We start from the raw sequence: 22,180 nt of genomic DNA, 5'->3' as shown, positions 1-22,180 counted from the left end.
AACCTGCTCTGCCTCACTCCCAGCCTCTGCCGCACGCGCTCTCTGCTCCCCTCCCTCCTCAGTAACCTGCCCTGCAGCGCTCTGCCTCACTCCCAGCCTCTGCCGCACGCGCTCTCTGCTCCCCTCCCTCCTCAGTAACCTGCCCTGCAGCGCTCTGCCTCACTCCCAGCCTCTGCCGCCCCCTCTCTCTGCTCCCCTCCCTCCTCAGTAACCTGCTCTGCCTCACTCCCAGCCTCTGCCGCCCCCTCTCTCTGCTCTCCTCCCTCCTCAGTTACCTGCTCTGCCTCACTCCCAGCCTCTGCCGCACGCGCTCTCTGCTCCCCTCCCTCCTCAGTAACCTGCCCTGCAGCACTCTGCCTCACTCCCAGCCTCTGCCGCCCCCTCTCTCTGCTCCCCTCCCTCCTCAGTAACCTGCTCTGCCTCACTCCCAGCCTCTGCCGCCCCCTCTCTCTGCTCCCCTCCCTCCTCAGTAACCTGCTCTGCCTCACTCCCAGCCTCTGCCGCCCCCTCTCTGCTCCCCTCCTTCCTCAGTAACCTGCTCTGCAGCGCTCTGCCGCCCCCTCTCTCTGCTCCCCTCCCTCCTCAGTAACCTGCTCTGCCTCACTCCCAGCCTCTGCCGCCCCCTCTCTCTGCTCCCCTCCCTCCTCAGTAACCTGCTCTGCCTCACTCCCAGCCTCTGCCGCCCCCTCTCTGCTCCCCTCCCTCCTCAATAACCTGCCCTGCAGCGCTCTGCCTCACTCCCAGCCTCTGCCGCACGCGCTCTCTGCTCCCCTCCCTCCTCAGTAACCTGCTCTGCAGCGCTCTGCCTCACTCCCAGCCTCTGCCGCCCCCTCTCTCTGCTCCCCTCCCTCCTCAGTAACCTGCCCTGCAGCGCTCTGCCTCACTCCCAGCCTCTGCCGTCCCCTCTCTCTGCTCCCCTCCCTCCTCAGTAACCTGCCCTGCAGTGCTCTGCCTCACTCCCAGCCTCTGCCGCCCCCTCTCCCTGCTCCCCTCCCTCCTCAGTAACCTGCTCTGCAGCGCTCTGCCTCACTCCCAGCCTCTGCCGCCCCTCTCCCTGCTCCCCTCCCTCCTCCCTCCTCAGTAACCTGCTCTGCCTCTCCCAGCCTCTGCCGCCCCCTCTCTCTGCTCCCCTCCCTCCTCAGTAACCTGCTCTGCCTCTCCCAGCCTCTGCCGCCCCCTCTCTCTGCTCCCCTCCCTCCTCAGTAACCTGCTCTGCAGCGCTCTGCCTCACTCCCAGCCTCTCATTCCTCCTCATGCTCCTCATTCAGCAACCAAAATTGTTGTGTAGAAACTTAATGAGCACATGCAAAGCATCAGAAACACAAAAGTAACAGGACAAACTCATAATGCCAGATGATTTCAACCCTGCAAGTTATCCTGATTGCATTATTTATTCTTTTGTGCATTAACGTTTTCCTAGGGGTTCTGCATTGAAACTGCAGTGCGACACAAAAGGAAACAAAGAAACATATCAAGAATACATGACTCAAAGTAATTTGCAACTAACAGGGCAACAGAGTAACAAGAACGATGCAGAGGTGGCCGCTGTGGGTAGTTGGCAATCCTTTTCCCTAGAACAAATGAGGTTTTCAGTTTATAGATTCCCGCAAACCCGTGTTTTCTCACTTGGTAACAGCCAGCGGGAGAGTAACCGTCACCTAGTATTTTTAATCACCATACTCTTCAAATGAAGATCAGCTGATGAATCTTCAGAGTTAAAACTGATTGGGACTTGAGGATGAATCCTTGCCAGGTACTCAATTACCTGAGGGGGGGGGGGGGATATAAAATCCTCACTTTCATCATCTGAGGAGAAATCACAAGTACACACCTTCTCCTTTTGTAAGTTTATTCTCCGTTTTAGTTTTTAGGATAATTTTTTTTTTTTTTTACATGAGGGCATCCCCAGTGAAAACCTGTGGGAATTAGTAGGAGTTACAGCAACTGCGTCCTCAGTGATGAACCTCCTAATTAAAATCGAACGTGCATTTGGAGCAGTCGTGACATAGCCACAGTGAGGGCTTTTTGTGACGCGGTCGTTCTCCTGGAGCAGTGGTTTCCAACATTTTTGGGGGGTTAAGGAACCCTATAATTATACTGTAAACTTCTGCGGAAAAAAAGAGCAGGTGCAAAACGGCGCTAGTAATATCAAATAAAATCAAATGAATGTTCAGGCAGCCAGGTGAATGACTGGTGGTACAACCAGTCAAAGTGACAAATGGAAAAAAGGGGTTAACCGGCGCCAAAATGGGGGGTAAATACCAGACCAATGGAAGGTGTAACAGTCCAAATACAGTCCTTGGGATGATGAATAGTGATGACTCTCACCTCAGCAGTGTATATGTGGAAAAAGAAGAAGAAACAGATAATAGTGCAGTAAATCAATACAGGGGGGGGGGGGGGGGGTGCACAAATACTAACAGTACGAAACATACAAGACACACAAACATAAAACACTAGCACGGCCTAAATATTAATAAAAAGCTAATTTATTAGGTGTGGAAGGTGCATAAACCGCATCCGGAGGGGTAAAATTACAACCCTACTCACAAGATGCTGGATGGGTAAAAGCAACGAACTGATGCGTGCAGCTGGGCTCTCAAGATGGCGACCGGAGCACTTGGGCTGGCGTCTACACGTGACCGGGATGCAGGACAGATGTGTTTTATGTTTGTGTGTCTTGTATGTTTCGTACTGTTAGTATTTGTGCACCCCCCCCCCCCCCCCCTGTGTTGATTTACTGCACTATTATCTGTTTCTTCTTCTTTTTCCACATATACACTGCTGAGGTGAGAGTCATCACTATTCATCATCCCAAGGACTGTATTTGGACTGTTACACCTTCCATTGGTCTGGTATTTACCCCCCATTTTGGCGCCGGTTAACCCCTTTTTTCCAAACTTCTGCGGAACCACAGCCCTCTCTAATAGCGCTTCTGAGATCACATGCATTGCAAGGAGCCCCAACCCTCTCTAACAGCAATCTGAGATTACATGCATTGTAAGGTCTCCTGTATTTGGTACAATTTCAAATGACCTGAGAATTGCAGGGAACCCTTTAGGGATGCCCGGGGAACCCAGGGGTTCCTTAGGAACCCCTGTTGAAAATCAATATCCTGGAGGCTGCCTGCTCCAGTAGCTGCTACTATGTGGCAATCTCCTAGAGGAACAAACTACTGTACTAAGCAAACTCTAGAAAATCACAAGAGCAATCCCAACTCAAAACTTTCATACCGTACAGTATGTCTTCAAATAAAAAACGACTGTATATTTTCATAAGGAAGTTTGAGATTAGGATACCACTGGCAAAATATAACAGCCAAAAATGTAAGTGAAATTACATTGAAACAAAGTTTGGAATGCAGAACTATTGAAGAGGAAACTGCAGGCTCCTTCTCCTCATTAAATCAAGAATACAGATAAAAAAGAAAGTTTGCAGCTGTCCTGTCTGTGTCTGTAATACACTATCTCTGGAGCGAGTGGGATGCAAACTGTGCTTCTGGCTCTTGTTGTTTTCACTTTAAAGCAGCAGTCCAAGCTGCCATTTTTTTATTTAAATAAAAATGTTCCCCTTAATATGTGCATCAATGCAACCCACACAAATATAAGTTAAATAAGCTAAGTTGCCGATTGATCCGTTCCCCTGTGATCGATCAGTGAAGATTTGGCTCGGGGGTTCACTAAATGGCTGCAGAGGAGTATTCTGCAGTCAGTGGAATGCATTTGCATATTCATGTGACAAAGTTCTGTGGGGAAGATCCTGTGACCAGGCAGTCACTAGATACAATTGGTGTACTGCTAGAGTGAGAGCACGGCTCAAAAAGGGGTGTTCCGGAGCCTGTTTCGGAATAGGAAAGGGATGTGACTTTGTAAATGGTTGCTATAGAAAGAAAAAATGCTTGTTATTTTATAATACAATAAAAATGTTATCCAGAGTTTGTTTTTTTTGGTGTATGTTTTAAATGCTACAAGTGTTTTCTCATAGTACAGAACTGATTTATTTAAAGAAAACACACATGTAGGATATTGCTTGGTCTGCAGCTTTAACTACTGAAGAATAACAGCCCTCCCTTAAAGGAGAACCCTCGCTCCCCCTCCCCTAATTTTTATGCTTTCTTTTCTGATTTTTTTGTAATCAGAAGCAGCGGACCTGGAGCTGAACTACTATATATTTTTTTTTATCTCTGTGGACTTCCCCCTCCTTGGTTCCTGAGATATTTATCTTATTATGTGCCGGTGTTCAGAGTTCCTCTGGGGAAACCAAAGTGGCTGCCAATCCAAGCCTAACTCCCACAGGTCTATGGGAAGCCGCAATGTCATCAGAACACGACATTGCAGGTGCCTGTTAGACATCCTTCAGCAGCCATCTTTCATTTTAATTTCATTTTACGCACATGGAAAGGTAGCAATTTAGGAACCAGATGGTGCCCGGAGCTATGAATTGCACTGTTCAGCTCCAGAGTACCACTAGTTCCTATTCCTGTAAAAATTTTAAAATAAACGGTGGATTGCTGCTTCAGAGTGCCTTTTAACCTCTTATTAGTTAATTAACAAAAAAATAGAAAATGTAAATGTTACATTTCAATTTACATTAAAAAATAAAGGACAACATCTCTAAACTTCTTATTTAGCATAGCACTTATTTGTTAAACTGTGGCATTAAAGTAATAATCTATCTTACAAATAAGCAAAAAAAGGTTCAAAGCGGCTGCTATAAGCTTGGTAAGTAAAGGCATGTACCGTATGTACATCTCTCTCTGTATGCTGCCTTGTGTTAGCCGCTTACTGAGCTCAACTGTGTGTATTAACAGCTGTACAATGTCAGCATTTCTTATAAAGCAGCATCTTCCCCTTTCCGGCCTTGTTTTTATTTTTTAAATCTCATGCTTTGTTAGGGAGATATAAGCATTTAAATGATTGTGTCTGAGTTTAAAATGGAGCTCTCCCCAGAGACCAGGTTAAGGCAGTGTTTTTCAACAGGGGTTCCTTGGGTTCGGGCATTCCTAAAGGGTTCCCTGCAATTTTCAGGTCATTTGAAAAGAATTTACAATGCATCTGATGTCAGACGCGCTATTAGAGAGGGTTGGGGTTCCTTACAATGCATCTGATCTCAGACGCGCTATTAGAGAGGGTTGGGGTTCTTTACAATGCATCTGATGTCAGTCGCGCTATTAGAGAGGGTTGGGGTTCTTTACAATGCATCTGATGTCAGTCGCGCTATTAGAGAGGGTAGGGGCTAGCCTGCCTGCATAATAAAGGTTAAGCCCGACTGGTTACCCCTGAACAGTATTGTAACCTGTAAAAGTTAAAGTGTACCCTACTTTTCCACTTGACATGTTCCCCTTGACCCAGACACATGAAACTTCAGGATTATAAGTTTTAGGTGGGATATTTGGGTGGAAATGTAGTTATTTTGTTTGCAGGAGTTTGGGGGCCAAAGTTACCGGTAGTCCCCTAATTTTCCCCGACGAGCAGGTATGATTTGCCGATACGCGGGTTGAATTACACCGGTGCTACCCAGTGTTCCCCCAGACTCCTGGTTTTTGGGCCCAGATTTCCCAGACCCATTTCCCTCATCAGTATGGGTCCCCCCAAGTCATATTCTGTATTAAAACATATTGTATTGTGTTTGGTGCATTTTCTAAAAATATCTATGCAGTCAGCCCGGGCATCCACATAGGTGCCGGGATGTCTGTATAGACATCGGAGTTCAAAGGAGGGAGAATGTCCAAAGGTGACAAAACCGTTTGGTGGGCGAGGAAGGGCGAATTGCCAGGCCCAGAGAACAAAGGGCCCTCTGTGGGGACACCTTGTGAGTCTGCCAGACATGGCGGAGCCTTTCCAGCGAGTGCCAATGAGTTAGCTGGGGGAGATACAGCTCGTAGGCGCTTCTCCCATTGGCTAATTCATATTTCTGGATCAATATACTGTAAGTACAAATATAGGATAAAGAATCTGTCGTCTAAATTTAGCATAGGTTGAACTTGATGGACGTTTGTCTTTTTTTTTCAACCTCATTTACTATGTAACGATGTAACTATGTAACCCCCTATGCAAAAAGCTTCCTCCAAAAAAAAAATCATTATTTTCTGTATCTTTCGTCTGGTTTTGTTTTACTGGTAACATTGTAACAGTGTGCCCTTTACTGACTAACCAGTAATATATATTCTAGAATGTATATTATTCCTGCAATATTCTCTGGGGTGTGAAGACAGGAACAATGCAATGTAACATACAATGGTAGAGTACATAAGGAGGGCCACACTAAAAGGAGCTTACTGTCTTAAAGGATGAAACATTAGATACGGGGCGGAGAAGGTTGGTGTGTTGGTAAAAGCTGCTTGCCATGAAGTATTGGGAACAATCTTTAAATACCTCCTTGCTGTAATAGTTAATGGGGTTCTCTCTCTCTGTCTCTCTCTGTGTGTCTCTCTCTCTCTCCGTTCTGTCTCTTTCTCTCTCTCGCTCTCTCCGTTGCTTTATCTCTCTCTCTCTCTCCGATGCTGTCTCTCTCACTCTCCGTTGCTGTCTCTCTCACTCTCCGTTGCTGTCTCTCTCACTCTCCGTTGCTGTCTCTCCCTCTCTCCGTTGCTCTCTCCCATCTCTCTAGCAAAAACCCTATTTCAGTGGCTGGATAATCCTGAGATCATATTAACCCGGTGCTAAAGAGTTCAATTATTTATTATCTTAATTAGTTGCCCTGATTTAACAGAGCTTAATGAATCTAGCCCTAAATATATAATATTCACTCAATCATTTCACCTCTCCATGCCTGAAGCAGCACAAATAGATTTGCAAGCTTTTATTGGCTAGAGAATTATTGTGGCTGTATTATTGTGATATTGTCAGTACTGTTTTCATTAATAGCACAAGAATTATGTTATTATTATTATTATCTAATAATTATGTTTAAGAAAAGAAAGTTTCAACACACACTTTGTTTTTCATTGGACTGTTCACAGATTTCCCCATGTGTTAATAAGGATTGTGTTCTTTCTGATAGGAGATTCACATGGACCGCTGTGTACACCTGACCGATGACGCCGTGGAAGCCATCCTCACCTGCTGCCCTCACATATACATCTTTCTCTTTCATGGGTGCCCACTGATCACAGGTCAGTTCCTCTACCCTTGCCGATGTAGCCTAAAGCCTGAGACGACTGATCCACTGATTGAGCCACCTGTGCTGTAGCTGGGATATCTTCAAAACCCAACCTCTTGGGGGTTCTAGAGGACTGGAGTTCAGCACCACTAGCTTAAAGCAGGGGAGCTCTATCTTTTTCCCCTGCTGGCTTCCCCCCTCTCGTCGTGCCCCTACGCCCCCCCTCTTACCTTGATTCAGACGTCCGGGGGTCATGACATCATGACCCCGTGTCATTTGACGACGCGTTACCATGGCGACGCGTCCCCAGGAGCGTCTGTATCACAGTAAATAAGGTTTACAGAGGCCCTGTAGCTCCCCGGCATTCATTTAAATGTATTCAGGAAGCGCGCGGGGCCTCTGTAAACCCTGCGCCCCCCGCAGCGAATTTTGCGCCCACACTCCCTCCCCCTACTTTGCGCACCGCTGGCCTAAACCATAGGAATTTTTGCTGGTTAGCATTATTGCTTTCCGCTGAGGTGGTGCTAGTCTGCTGCTTGCTGTATTCAGGTACCTGTATGAACTAAAAGCATACAATGCCACACACCCCTTAATCCCATTGCTGTGGATGGTCCACCACCACTGCGATGTTTATTTTCTTTGCTTAAGTTAAACTTAATACAATACATAGGAAAATCTGAAAAGCAATGTGCTGCAGTCTCTCCCCACTCTTAGGGGCTATAGCATGACGGCCTGGATCATGAAGCACCTGCGGGGTATCGCACCCCAATCTGGTGAAACGGGCCTAGGTATATACAGCAAAAATACCTAAATGTACAGACATATATATATACTACAATGGTCGACAAACCCACTCGCCCGCACGCCAGGGGCGAGTGGATTTTGGCCGCAGGCGATCCGTTATGGCCGCCTAATCAACATGCACTTTTTTACGCTTATTTCCCTGCAATTTGGAGCTGTTGCGCGCCTAAAGTTTGAAAACCCAACCCCCTGATTGGCCATGGGGCGGGGCTAGGTGGCGAGTAGATCTTTTGGTTCGGCGAGTAGATTTTTGGGTGATTTGTCATGCACTGTATATACATATATAATTTGTACTAAGGATATATTTTTGCATATGCATAATTTACCCTATGCCCTGATTTTGTAAGTACTGTAAGATGTTTTTTCTTTGATCAGCATACAAGGATTGAGAAATCCCTAACTGCCTGTTTTATTTTAGTTGAGCAAGAGGAAGTTACTTAGGGAACAGTGTCACCAGTGAGACTAGGCCAAGTTAGGGCTGGGACCTACTGCGCTCGGCGGCGCGAGCGTTCCCTACCAGCAGGGGAATCCTCCCTAGCCGGTCCCAGTCCCCGCTCGCTGACGGCTCACTACGGACTGTGACGTGTCAGCCAGCAGGGGATTCAAGAAAATTGTGATCCAGAGCGGTGACGCGTCACGTGGTGCGCTGATGAGCCAATCAGCGGCGGGAGCGGGAGCTGTCATCAGGCAGCTTCCTACTCAAGGTTGTGTGTGTTTTTGTGGCAGAAGGGGGAGGGAGCTGCTTACCTTACAGCAGCCCGCAGCAGCTCCCCCCTGCAGCCCGAGCCCGTGGAGGGAGGGAGGGGGAGGAGTAGCGGGTCCCTCCGCTCAAGCCACGCCCCCTCCCGCCCACTTCCCGCTCCCACTCCCTACAGACCGCATATCGCGGTCTGTGTCTGTCAGCGCCCCGCCTGTCTGCAGTGCCTTACACATTTTTATCCGGATCATACATTGAGCAAAACAAGATAATTAAATAAATTCTGATTTATTCCCTTACAATAGGCATACACACAATGATACACAAAATACAGGCAAAAAGACACACTTACTTGGGAACTGGGATAACAACCTAACTTTCCTAGGTACAGGGAATCCTTAATTAAGGATTGCCCCCTGATACCAGTTCCAAAAACAGGATAGAAAATTCCAGGCAGTTCTTTAGCTGAAGCAGCCCTTTCTTGCTGGAAACTTAGAATCTGGAGAACCTTAAAACTTGGGAGAATCCAAAAACTTGGGGGAATCTTTTTTAGTCTTGGAGAAAACAGAAGATAAACATACATACTACCATCTGAAAAGATGGAAAAAACTCTCTAGCGCTGCCCCAAATACAGTGTGTAATAATAAAATGTGCCACAGTGATATCTATCAATATAATAATATCAAATGTTTAATGAACTGTGAATAATTATATTGGCTGCTTTCCACAAATTACCTTCCAATTAAGGCAATAACTAATCCGATGTAAAAACATTAAAGGAATGCGCTAATCACACAAAAATATATGGAAAGGAATAAGAGATACATACCCTCCACAAAATACCTTTTATCAATACATATCAAAATACATTCAGGACAATCAAAAATACATAAAATCGTTATACATACATACATACATATACATGCATGCATACATACATACATACATACATACATACTCAATCCGCCTCAGCTTCCAGCAGGGAGAATGTATATTGCAAATCTCCTGCCTGAATTTTTACTGCTGCTGGAAATACATTTTTTACTTATCTGTTCATTAACAATGTCCGCAATGTCTCCCCCAGGCATGATGCCTTAAGGAACAGGTAAGCGAAACATGTATTTCCAGCACTGAAATATCAGGCATGAGATTTGCAATACAGAGTATACATTGTCCCTGTGATTAATTATATATTGTCATGCAGTCACTGGTTCTGGATACTAAAGCGCTGGCAGTGAATAGATTCCAGAATGCAGGAGGTTAAACGGACAATTGTCAGCTAATCAACGGTCAAACACCAATGCATAGCTTTCAGAGATACTTAATGGTCACAATTAGCAGGTAATAGCTACAGCCTATCACTCTAAAGCCATGGCTTTATTTATTCATTATCCAGTATACCTCACAGGGCTCTTCTTCAGGCTTGCAGTTGTACAGCAAGTCAGATTATATACAATTAGTAGTGTGATGGTCAGTATGAGTTGGGAGACATGCCTAAGACATGTGAAGGTCTGCAACGCTGACTTTCACCATTATCACCCAGCATACAGTGTTTCCACTGCAGCAAGGGATTCTGGGAAATTACATGCAAATGAGCACACAATGCAAATGAGAGTACTAGTTAGTCTGTGCGGCTAGCAAAAATACTGCTGATAATATATATATAGCAACTGTAAATATATATATATATATATATATATATATATATATATATATATATATATATATATATATATATATATATATATATATATATATATACACATATACACACACACCCCAAATTGACCTCAATTGCATATCCTCTCCCAACTCATACTGACCATCACACTACAAATCGTATATAATCTGACTTGCTGTACACCTGCAAACCTGAAGAAGAGCCCTGTGAGGTATACTGGAAGTGAAAAGCATTGTTGGTTCCAAAAAAGGTATCATATCTATTTTTGCCTTTTTCTTTTATAATTTCATCTAATCACACATCATACACCTACAGAGATCTATTTTTGATGAGAGCTAGAGTAGATCTTACATTATTAAACCAACATTAAATTGGTAGACAATTTGTCGTTGAGTGCTCTGACTTTGTTGGTTCTCCAGTGTGGCTCTGAATGTAATGCTCTGTAGACCCCTACTGGAAAATAGTGAGAATTGCAGATTTGTATTTGTAGCATAGAATCTTTGCTTTTATTACAGATCGTAGGACCACTGAGCTCACACAGAAGTACAATTAATAGTGCTGCTTTATATTAAATGGGACTTTCCATCTAGGACCAAAGTGAATGAAAAGGCTGTGAGATGTTTAATAGCTTAAATGTAGCTGATTAGGTTTTTTTTTTGTTTATTTTTATAGAAACATACAAGTATATTTCAATATTTATTTGTACATTTCCATGGTAGACAAATGCTGTGGAATGACATTACAATGTTTTATCTGTTGTGTTTTAATGATATGTGGTAATGTGTTTTTTTTTGTATTGTTCTGCATTTGTAAAATAATTCGGATGCCACATCAGTCAAACAAATAAACATAATTCGCATCAATTGAGAAGAACAACCTAACTGCAATTGTTAGTTGAATCTTCCAAAGGGACTTTGTTTATACAGTTCCTGCAGGAAAATAATATATATATTAAAGATGTAACAGTCGAATTAAATATAACCTTGCTAATTGCTGAGGTTTAGCTTCTTTTATCTTTTATTATTTGTCAATATCATGTATATGTATATACTGTATATCTTTATTTATATAGTGGCCACAGCTGTACTTGGTGTTTTTCAAGAGAGATAATACAGTAGAGGGAACTAGAGTACAATAAGTGCAACAAATAAGATCAGGGAAAGAAAATTTTATCTTGGTCATAAGGAGGAACCTATCCGGTCTTTTCCAAATGCACCTCATATCTTGGAACAATTTAATATATTACCCGCTGGATTTTCAGCACAAGTAAACTACCCAACTGTGCATAGGAACACATTGCTGTCTGTCTATTACAGGAGGGATAGAGGAGCCATCCTGCCGGCATTTTTAAAATTTCTATTAAAATGACCTGAACAGGGGGGGGGGGGGGTCAGTGATCAGCTCAGTGGGGGTGGGGGGGGTCAGTGATCAGCTCGGTGGGGGGGGGGTTCAGTGATCAGCTCTGGGGGGGATCAGTGATCAGCTCTGGGGGGGAGTCAGTGATCAACTCGGGGTGGGGGGGATCAGTGATCATCTCTGGGGGTGGGGGGATCAGTGATCATCTCTTGGGGTGGGGGGGGGGGAATCAGTGATCAGCTCTGGGGGACCCTGTTCCAGGTATGCTAAAAAATAAAAAAAGTTGCCCGGCAGGATAGCTGCTTCAAAGAGCACATGTGGGTGTTTTAATAACATTTAGCAAATAAAACTATCCCTTGTGAGCACAGTCACATGTCTCAGGTCTGCTTCTCCCCATTATCGCTTAGTATACAATGTTTCAACTGCAGCCAGGGATTCTGGGAAATGACAGGCAAATGAACACACAGTGTCACCTTTTGCTTCTTATCCATTTTAACATGGACCCCCATAAGCTTATACCTGCCGTATAACTTTTAGCAAAATCAAGCAAAGTAAGGACACCCACACTACTTACCTATGTAGGGGGTGCAACTCCAAATATTTATTCGCCACTCCACCAGGGCAGCACAGGGCTGTTTTCCCTGCAGACATCAAAGGATCTTAGCAGAAATATCTGAACTTAATCTTCTGAGAAATGAAATGACAAAAAAAACCACTTCTGAGCATATTTACATGTCTCAGACAGGTCCTCAAACCAAACCTGTTTTACTCCATAATCGCACACAGCTTTCCAGGGGACGCAGTACCAGTCTCCCATGGTTGTTGAGTTGGAATGAGGTACCCGCCACCACCATCAGCACCCCCCCTTACACTCTCACAGTCCCCTTTGTTTCTTACACTCTCACCCCCCTTTGTCGCTCTCCTCCCCCTTTTTCTAGTGTGTGTCTGGTAAGTGTGAGCGGCTGGGTTAGTGGGGAGAGGGAGGGAGTGTGTGTTTGTGTGTGTTTTAGATTTTGAAAGCTTTCAGAGAAATTTCGCCAGACTGTAATCAAAATATGGTGAATGTGCCCTATCAGCATTAAGCGATTCCAGTGATTTTTGAGAATTTTGTAAATTGGCATATAAAGTCAAATTGAATTAATGCTTCGTCAATCACTTGTGAAATTTGACTAGGCCACAATATGTTTTGCAAACTCCTGCAAACGTCGCACACACCTCTAGTTGTACAGCACTGGATACAAGTTCAATGCTATTGAAAGGGTTAAAATTACTAGCCTGTTCTCCATTTTGTGAATTTATAAGATATAGTTTGTAAGCAGTTTTAAAAGCAGTAGCTTGTATTTTTTTTATCTTAGCTATACTTCTGGGCGTGGACCCAAGAGTCTGTTCTCAGTAAGCAGTGGCCTTCGAGGTGTAACAGAATGTGGCGTGATTTATTATTCCCAAGAGAAAAATCCGTTGCTCATCCGTTATATGAAATTGTTTAAACCAGTCCGATAATCCAGGTCACTTTTGCCAAAAGTCTGTAAAGCATCTAAGGCTAAGGCCCCGGTCACGGCGCTGTAATGCGCGCCCGCGCTTTTGGCTGCGCGTTTCAGCGATTCCCCGGTCTGCAGCTCACTGCAGGAGCAGAGACCGGGGGGGGGGGGCGTGGCTGAGGAGTGACGGGGGCGCGGCCATGACATCACCCGGCAGGTTCGCCCTCATTGGCTGAACCGCCGGGGGGTGTGCCTAGCCGCTCGACGCGAGTTCCTGCTCTCAATTCTATTGAGAGCAGGAGTAGCTCTCGCGCGAGCGCTGCGGCCCCCCCTCGCAGCGGGCCCGGCGCCATTGCGGGGAGGGCTCTCGTGAGCGCAGCGTCCGCCACAGCGGACGCTGTAGCAGGCAGCGGGGGCAAGGCCTAACAGGTAGTGTAATGCCTCCAATCTAACAGTGTACGCCCATAAAACGCCCCTAAAAGGGACAATGCTTTCTTTAGTCTATAAAAATGCAGCTCGAATAGCAATAAACTGAGAACGCTTGAATAGACCAACTTGTCCTGTGTCTTTCTTGGCGTTCTCCCAAACGTCTGCAGTTCGTGATAGCGGGAACAAACAATAGCAGTGCCAATGGTAAAAATCTAAGGTTGAAGTCCCTAAAGCAAAGGTTAAAATCCCTTCAACGAGGATCACCGTCTGCCGAGGTGCTGGAAACTTCACACGTAACCTTTCAGCTATATTATAACAAAGGATATTGTCAATGATAATGATAATAAAATAAACACAGGGAAATGGTTAATAATGGTAATAAAATAAATAGATGAAAAATCTGTAGCTTTGTTTTTCACATAAAGCAATTAATCACCATAAGAGATACTCTGTAATTATGTCTAACAAACATCAGCCTTGGGAATCAAGGTCAAGTAGAGCGGAGTATGTTTTTCATGTCTTGGAGAAAGACATCATAAGCTTGTTAATGGTCCTTGAAAACAACAGTAATGTACTGAAAACACTTGAATAAATGACTAGAGAAAGTCACTGTAAGCCCTAACAATAGCACTCAGAAGTCATCATACAAAGGTATGTATGGGGTGATGAACATAAGTGCAATCACTAGGACCAAAAGGGGAGGTATATAGCCTCCTGCCACAAACCTACAGGCAGCAGATAAAATCAAAAATAATAAAATTTTATTAATTCAATGACCGACGCAAATTTTATTATTTTTGATTTTATCTGCTGCCTGTAGGTTTGTGGCAGGAGGCTATATACCTCCCCTTTTGGTCGTAGTGATTGCACTTATGTTCATCACCCCATACATACCTTTGTATGATGACTTCTGAGTGCTATTGTTAGGGCTTACAGTGACTTTCTCTAGTCATTTATTCAAGTGTTTTCAGTGTATTGTTTCTCCCTAAGCACCGAAGGTTTTAATTCTCACCACAAGGTGAGCGACTAGTCACTCTGTTTGTGTATATAAACAGCAGTAATGGTAATATCTGATCTTCCCGTCGTTTCCTGATATGTAGAGTGTGGCCGGGATCTCACTTCTACCGTATGTAGTAACACAGAGAAATAGTCCTCTTCTATTTTCCGCACTGTTCTAAGAAAGTCTCATTATAAGACATTGTTATGCAATTTGCTGTTTATTCGCAGAACTGTAATACACGACGTTTCTGGGATCTCCCTTCGTCGGGTGTATCAACAATCAAACGTAGAAACAATTTGCAGTGAACAAAATATTGGCTTATTTCACAGTTAGATAATATTTGGCACGTGTTGTCAAGTAAAAAGCAGTAAAATAAATAATTTAAATAAAATATCCGAGGTGTGAAATATCAACAATGTGTCCTGCAAAAAAAAAAAAAAAAGAATAAAAGGCACATTGATTTTGCAAGCATTTTTATTGAAAAACATCTGGCTCTGGAAAACACAAGGGATAATTGTCCCCATTAATTAAAAAGACAATACTATATAAGTGAATTAATTCTAGCTTGCCAAATTGCCACCTCCCTGTTTTCCCTTTGGGAAGTAATTATGATGCAGAAGGACTTTGTCATCAAAGGATATTGATAGATTATTTGCCAGCTCCACAGAAAGTGAGATTTTTTATTTTCATTTTGAATTGTTTATATATGTTCTTTGTCATATTATTTAAAAGCCTCTTCTAGCCGTACGAGTGATCTGTAATCCATTACTCAACATTTTTCTCTCTTACTTTTTCATTTTGATGTTTGCTGTGCGGACATGGGACTAGGAAAATTTAAGAACTAACTCATACGAACATGAAACATACAATGACATTTTAAGATTATAAGAAAATAATGGTAAGCCAAACCAACATATGAGATGCTAATAGTCAAGATAATGTACATATAGTATGAAAAGGTACTAGAAATGGATATAAGATAGAGCTCTGCATAACTCTCCTAGTGCTAATATAAAAACATCATATTATATCTTGAGTCCCATCACAATTTTCAATGGTACGAGACAAAGATGCCCCCTTTCCCCACCTATATTTACTTTATCAGTAGAACCCTTAATAGAAACAACTCGGATATCTCTAGTTTTGTCTTCTCTTTGGCTCCTAAGGCTACGCTTATAGTGCCGGCGATGAGACGGTGACGTCAGGCTGCGGTCGCTGGAAAAATCAAATTGAGATGACTTCCAGTGATCGCAACCAAGCAGTCGCGCTGCGCTTACTATAAGCGCACGCGACGGCAGCAATGCATTTGTTTTGATGCGATGTCGTTGTCGCCAGCACTATATGCGCAGCCTTAGGCCGCGCTTATAGTGACGGCGATGTGACGTCGCCCAAAAACAAATGCATTGCTGCCGCGTGCGCTTATAGTAAGCACGATGGCGACAATGCGACGGAGCGAAGCCACTGTCGCGAAAACTGGTAGCCGGCAAAATTTGATTTTTCAAGGGCTGTCGCCTCATGTGACAGCCCTTGAACCAATCAAATGTCAGGAAACCCGCGATGACGACGCGTGGCGAAATATAACTTTCGCCTTTGGCGACGGGTGACGTCACCCGTCATGTCGCCATCTACGGCATTATACGCGCGGCCAAAGTCGCAGTAACTTCCATCTATGTTTCCTTTTCTTTTATCGGTCTGTACTGTTGTCTTTCCCACAATATAACTTCCCCCTTTTTCTTTTTTCCTTGTATGTGTCAATTTTATGTCGTTTCTTATGTTTTTCTCTCTCTTAAGGCTCTTCCCCCTTTCTATTTTCCTTTGTGTCCTAAAATTGCAAAATGTAATAAATCATGTAAAAATTATTAAATAAATATAAGATAGACAAACATAATACATAATTGGATAAAACAAATAGAGAGCCATAGATATTGTTAACCATTATGCGTAAGGTAGATATTAGGCCTAAATTATGCTTACGCAAATATAACTGTCACAATCGCATGATCACAATTAAATAGCAATTTATATGCAGTTTATATTATTATGCGGTAAACAACTGTGAAACATCATGTGGTAAGAACAAGCATGGGATAAGTGAGTAATTGCTGTTTCATACTTGTTTTACAGCTTCATTATATATTAAACGCATATAAATTGCTATTTCATTGCGATCATGTGATTGTCACACTGTTTTGTTTACATAAGCATAATTTAGGCCCAACTTCTACCGTACATATAATGGCTAATACTGTATGGGTCACTGCTTGTTTTACACTATTGTGCGTTAGTCTATCTTATATCTGTTTCTATCATTAGTGTGTGTGTGTATATATATATATATATATCTCTTGTATGCTAGTTTATTTGGCCTATATATTGGTATTGGTATAATATATATATATATATATATATATCACTATTGCTATGCTCATTTTCTTAGTCTTAAAATGTTATAATTTCATAACCGGTTTAATGTTACTATGTTTTTCATGTTAGTAGTGATTTATTTCTCTTAGGGGGGACAAAAAACAAGTGACGCGGCGGTCACAGCTCCTCCAAAACAGCCAAACGCATTGAAAAAGTAAAAAAATTTTATTAAATCAAAAGGAATGGACTTTATCAAAGAGTAAATTCCCTTGCCATGAGTTCATCCTTATATAGGTGGTGACATAGCCCAATTGGCTAAAAACTCGCTAAAAACTCGCAGGGATGAATTCTACTCCGTCACCAGATATATATAGGAGGTACCTCATGCAGAAAAACAAACACAGATATATGATAATTGCTGAAAAAAGAGCAATAATATACAAAAGGAAAAAAGAAATAAGATAAAAATAAGATAAGATATGAAAAAGAGTGGCTATATAAACCACAATATAGTAAAAAAGAGAAAAATATTACTAGATATTCAAAACAGTAATATATATACCATATAAAGCCAACATATAACATATAACAGATACATAATAATTATAACTATATAATGTAATACACGCCGAACACTCCCTCCAAGTCTACTCAGCCAGGAAATGTTTAAGTTCCCATTCCTGATTGATGCCTAATGGATGAAGAGTGCTCAGGGTGTATATCCAGTACGTTTCTTGCATGTTTAATGTATTCTCTCTATCTCCACCTCTGGCGTGGCAAGGAATGTGTTCAATGGCTGAGGAAGAGAAATTCTCTATTCCGCCCATAGAGCACATAGAAAAATGCCTGGCCACAGGATGTGTTAAATCCTTCCTTTTTATCAGACGAACATGTTCTGCAATTCGTGTTTTTAACGGTCTTATGGTTCGTCCGACATATCTCTTGTCACATCCACAATTCAAAAGATATATTACAAAACTGGTATTGCAATTCAAAAAGCTCTTTATATAATTTTTATTTTTATTCTTATTAAAATCTATGACTTTGGTAGTATTTGCGTATTTGCACATGGAGCAATTACCACAGGCAAAGAAATCTTTAGGTATTCCTCGTACCTGTGAATATTCTGACCGAGAATCAAACAAGCTGGGTGATAGGTGAGAAGCAAGTGTTTTGGCCTTACGATAAATAAATCTGGGCCCACCTTTAACAAAATTCGAAAATGTCTTTATCCAAGGACAATGTTTGCCAATGCTTATAGAAGATATCACATATTAACCGGGATTGCCTGTTATAAGTTGTAATAAACAATGGACTTATATCACTGTTATTGGAAAAAGATTTAAGCTTATCTTTACGACTCCATGGTTTCTTCTTTTTAATAAGTGTATTTCTATCAATAGAGTTCGCAGAATCAAAAGCAGATTGAATGTCAGTATTACTATAGCCTCTGGCTATGAATCTCTCAGCCAGTTCCCTTGACTGTTCAAGGAAACTATCATTGTCAGAGCACAATCTCTTAAGCCTGATAAACTGAGCTTTGGGGATACTTTTGACAAGTGAACGTGGATGGCAACTTTGAGCACAAAGTAGGGTATTTCTGGAATTGGGTTTTCTGAAAATGTCTGTTTGGATGGTCATATTATGGTCAATGTACAGGAGTATGTCTAGGTAATTAATATGATTTATATTGTGCTCATATGTGAAACGGATATTTAGATCATTTTTATTTAATATGTCAATAAAGGATATGAGTGATGCTTCATACCATCCCATATCATTATGAGATCGTCAATATATCTCTTAAAGAATATAATATTGGAACGAAATAAATTATTACAGTGATAAATGTGCTGTGCTTCCCATAAACCCATAAATAAATTTGCGTAAGAAAATGCAAAACTCGTGCCCATTGCAGTGCCTAAATTCTGTAAATAAAATTGTGAATCGAATAAAAAATAATTGTGAGTTAATAAAAAGGTGATAGATTCCAAAATAAATGTGCAAAGTGAAATAGAAAATTCTGATAAATCCAAAAAGTGACATGGCCAAAAGGCCGTGATCGTGATGTATGATTGAATATAGTGAGACCACATAGAGTGTGACCGACCTATATTGTTTTTTCCAGACCAAGTCCTGTAAACTGACCATAAGATCCGATGAATCTTTAATGAATGATGGTAAACGAAATACCAATGGTTGCAAAAAACTGTCCACATACCGCAATAACCCATCTCCCAAAGATCCAATGCTCGCTACCATAGGGTGTCCTGGAGGGTCCACCAGCGATTTATGGATCTTTGGGAGATGGTGGAATACCGGAATCACAGGATGTGGACAGCTCAAATAATCGCATTCTTTTTTATTAATGACACACAAAATTTTACCAACTCAATCAGTTCATTAAATTGAAAGTTAAATTTAGATGTTGGATCTCCTTTAAGAAGTAGATAATTATTTCTATCCCCTAATTGTCTAAGTGCCTCACGTTTGTATTGTTCAGTGGATAATACCACAAGGGCACCTCCCTTGTCTGCATTTCTAAATACAATATCATGTCTTTTTTTCAGAAAATTTAATTGTTGAACCTCTGTGTATGTCAGATTATTTGAATGCATATGAGATTGGGAGAATCCCCGAGCCAATAATCGTAGATCCCCTTCCACTAGTCTTTCAAACGTAGTGATAAATGGGCCCCTGTTATAATTGGGGCAAAAAATTGACTTCCTTTTAAGACCTGAATCATGATTACCAAAAAATGGTTGTGAAAAAGTATTAAGTAATTCACCTTGTTGTTCCAGTAATACATTCATATCTTACAACACACGTTTCCGGTTAAACCGGTTTAATGTTACTATGTTTTTCATGTTAGAAGTGCTTTATTTCTCTTAGTCCAGTGTACACACACTGAAATGTGCAACAAATGTTGCCTCCATAATTACTCTGCTCGCAAGGATATGTCATTTTAAAGTCTGTGGAAACTTGTAGATATATTTTGTGCATTGTCTCTTGAAACACTTGCGTCATTTTTAACATCTCTTAGACCCAGAATGCTTGTAAACAAATATTTTAGCTTTTCACCCGACAGGCGTATTTTGCCTGGTAATTTGATATGCAGCGTCTCGCACACAATGCACATAAGGAAACAAATATGATTTACTTTGTTCATTTACAATGAATCTTCTCCTTTTGCTGCAGTTTCTTTTGCAGTGACCTTAACAATATCGTAGTATACAAAGTTGTAGACGGTTACAGTGGCTATCTCCGCTACTCGGTGGACACCTAAAACATATATCATTTGATTCCTGGACCGTCTCCTCTCGTGTAATCCTTCTGCTGACCCCACACACGATCGTTACACATCAACGACCACCTCACGCATACACTCAACTGTATTATCTCTTTTCTAATCGCCAGATCGCTCACGGGAAGTTTTGGAGCAGTTGGTCGGACCGAACAAAATAAAGCAAGTCACTTGGACCGTATATTGACAGCGGCACCAGCTTCCTGAACACAGTCACGTCACTTTACGTGTTTTGTCGTTGCTTTTTTTCCCTCTGTGCATGTTCATAAAGTTTCTTGTTTTCAATATAGTGTTACTTTAGATAAGAGGTGGATAACTGGACTGTTGCTCAAGCTAAGGCAAGAGCGGGAGGAATCTGTCTTTGGATGCACGCCTGGGTTAGAAGAGCAGAATGAGTGAAATCAGGTGTTGTATGATTAAGCGCTGCTTAATAAATATGGCGCGGGGGTCTAAACTGGCTCACCCTTTCATGGTGCTTAATTTCACTCATTCTGGGGCATAAGGGGTTGTATGGTTTAACACCATTTAATAGATATCCCCCTGTTGTCTTACATACTACCAGGTAAAAAAGTGAATTCCTAGGACAATGTTTGTGATAAATGCAGGATGATTCCAGGTCGTGATGCCATTTTAATGAACCAAGGCAAACTTAATATATATGAAGCAATGGATTGAGTTAACACAAATCTAAACCAGCTATAATGGAAATCTGCTCAAAAGTTACAACTTGGAGCAAACCCAGTGGGAACTATAAGAAATGTAAAATTCCCTAGTGCAGGGGTGTCGAGCTCAGTCCTCAAGGGCCACCAACAGGCCAGGTATTCGGGTTATCCCTGCTTCAGCACAGGTGGCTCATCAAAGACTGAACCACTGGATGAGCCACCTGTGCTGAAGCAGTGATATCCATAAAACCTGGCATGTTGGTGGCCCTTGAGGGCAGAGTTTGAGACCCCCGCCCTAGTGCATTAAAAGTCCACAGGATGCAAAGCCAACCTATATATATGTGATCAGAAAGAAGAAAGCGCAGAAGCAGCCGCAGCGCAACACAGTTTAATGCTATAATGGTAGAAAAGGTAAGTGGTAAACAACTAGCGAGGTATCCTTTTAAAGGCAACGTTCACACTTTTAAAGGGTAGTGTGGAACCCATATATACATCCTCTCTGGATTGAAAATCTATAATATAATTGCACCTGACTATATATATATATTTTCACACAAATCACAGCATCAGTTTCTTTGTAGCGCACGTTTCTTTCCTCTTTCCAACCTATGTATAGTTTGATGAGCAATCCAACCCTTGCGTACCCCCCCTCACCATTTTATATATATATATATATATATATATATATATATATAGAAGCAGTGGGTTTCTGGCACTGAACCGCTTTAATTTCAGCTCTGTTCCCTGGTTCCCGAGATACATGCTGGGAAAGGTAGCGCCGGTCTTTCGGTGTATGCAAATGTCGCGCGGACCAATAGGAAGGCGCAACAGATGACATTACGGCTTCCTATTGGCCCGCATGACATGGGTGATTTAAACCTCCATTTTGTTTCCCCTGCCGGGGATGGTGCTGATGTTACCTTTACAGGTATATCTTGGGAACCAGGTGATTCCACAGGGCTGAAAATAACACATTTCAGCTCCATCGACCCCTCGCTTCCCACAGGGACAAAAAAAAAGGGGGGGGGGTAAAGGGGGGGGGTAAAAAAATTTGTGATGGGGGACCTGCCTCATTAATAAATAGTTTATCACATTTCCAATGACCTTTAGTGAACTATTTGTGGCTACACTACTAGCAGATCCTTGTATAAGCAACGTCTTCATTAATCCTACTGCTCTTTGGCCACCTCCAGTCCTCAAGGGCCACCAACAGGTCAGGTTCAGGATATCCCAGCTTCAGCACAGGTGGCTCAATCAGTGGCTCAGTCGGAAGACTGAACCACCTGTACTGAACCAGGGACTGATTG

General features: G+C 42.3%; 1 protein-coding gene across 1 annotated transcript in view; it reads left to right on the top strand.

The window, feature by feature from the left end:
* Positions 1–20,496, top strand: part of AMN1 (antagonist of mitotic exit network 1 homolog) — a 93,269-nt gene extending 72,773 nt beyond the window's left edge. Inside the window, 2 exon segments of the mRNA XM_075602683.1 lie at positions 7,003–7,114; positions 20,325–20,496. Of these exon segments, the coding sequence (XP_075458798.1) occupies positions 7,003–7,114; positions 20,325–20,398 (186 nt within the window). The 3' untranslated portion in view covers positions 20,399–20,496.
* The last annotated feature ends 1,684 nt before the right edge of the window (positions 20,497–22,180 follow it).

This window comes from Ascaphus truei, chromosome 5 (genome assembly GCF_040206685.1).
Source record: "Ascaphus truei isolate aAscTru1 chromosome 5, aAscTru1.hap1, whole genome shotgun sequence".
In the NCBI taxonomy this organism is placed as follows: Eukaryota; Metazoa; Chordata; class Amphibia; order Anura; family Ascaphidae; genus Ascaphus; species Ascaphus truei.
This window is presented reverse-complemented; position numbering and strand designations above follow the sequence as displayed.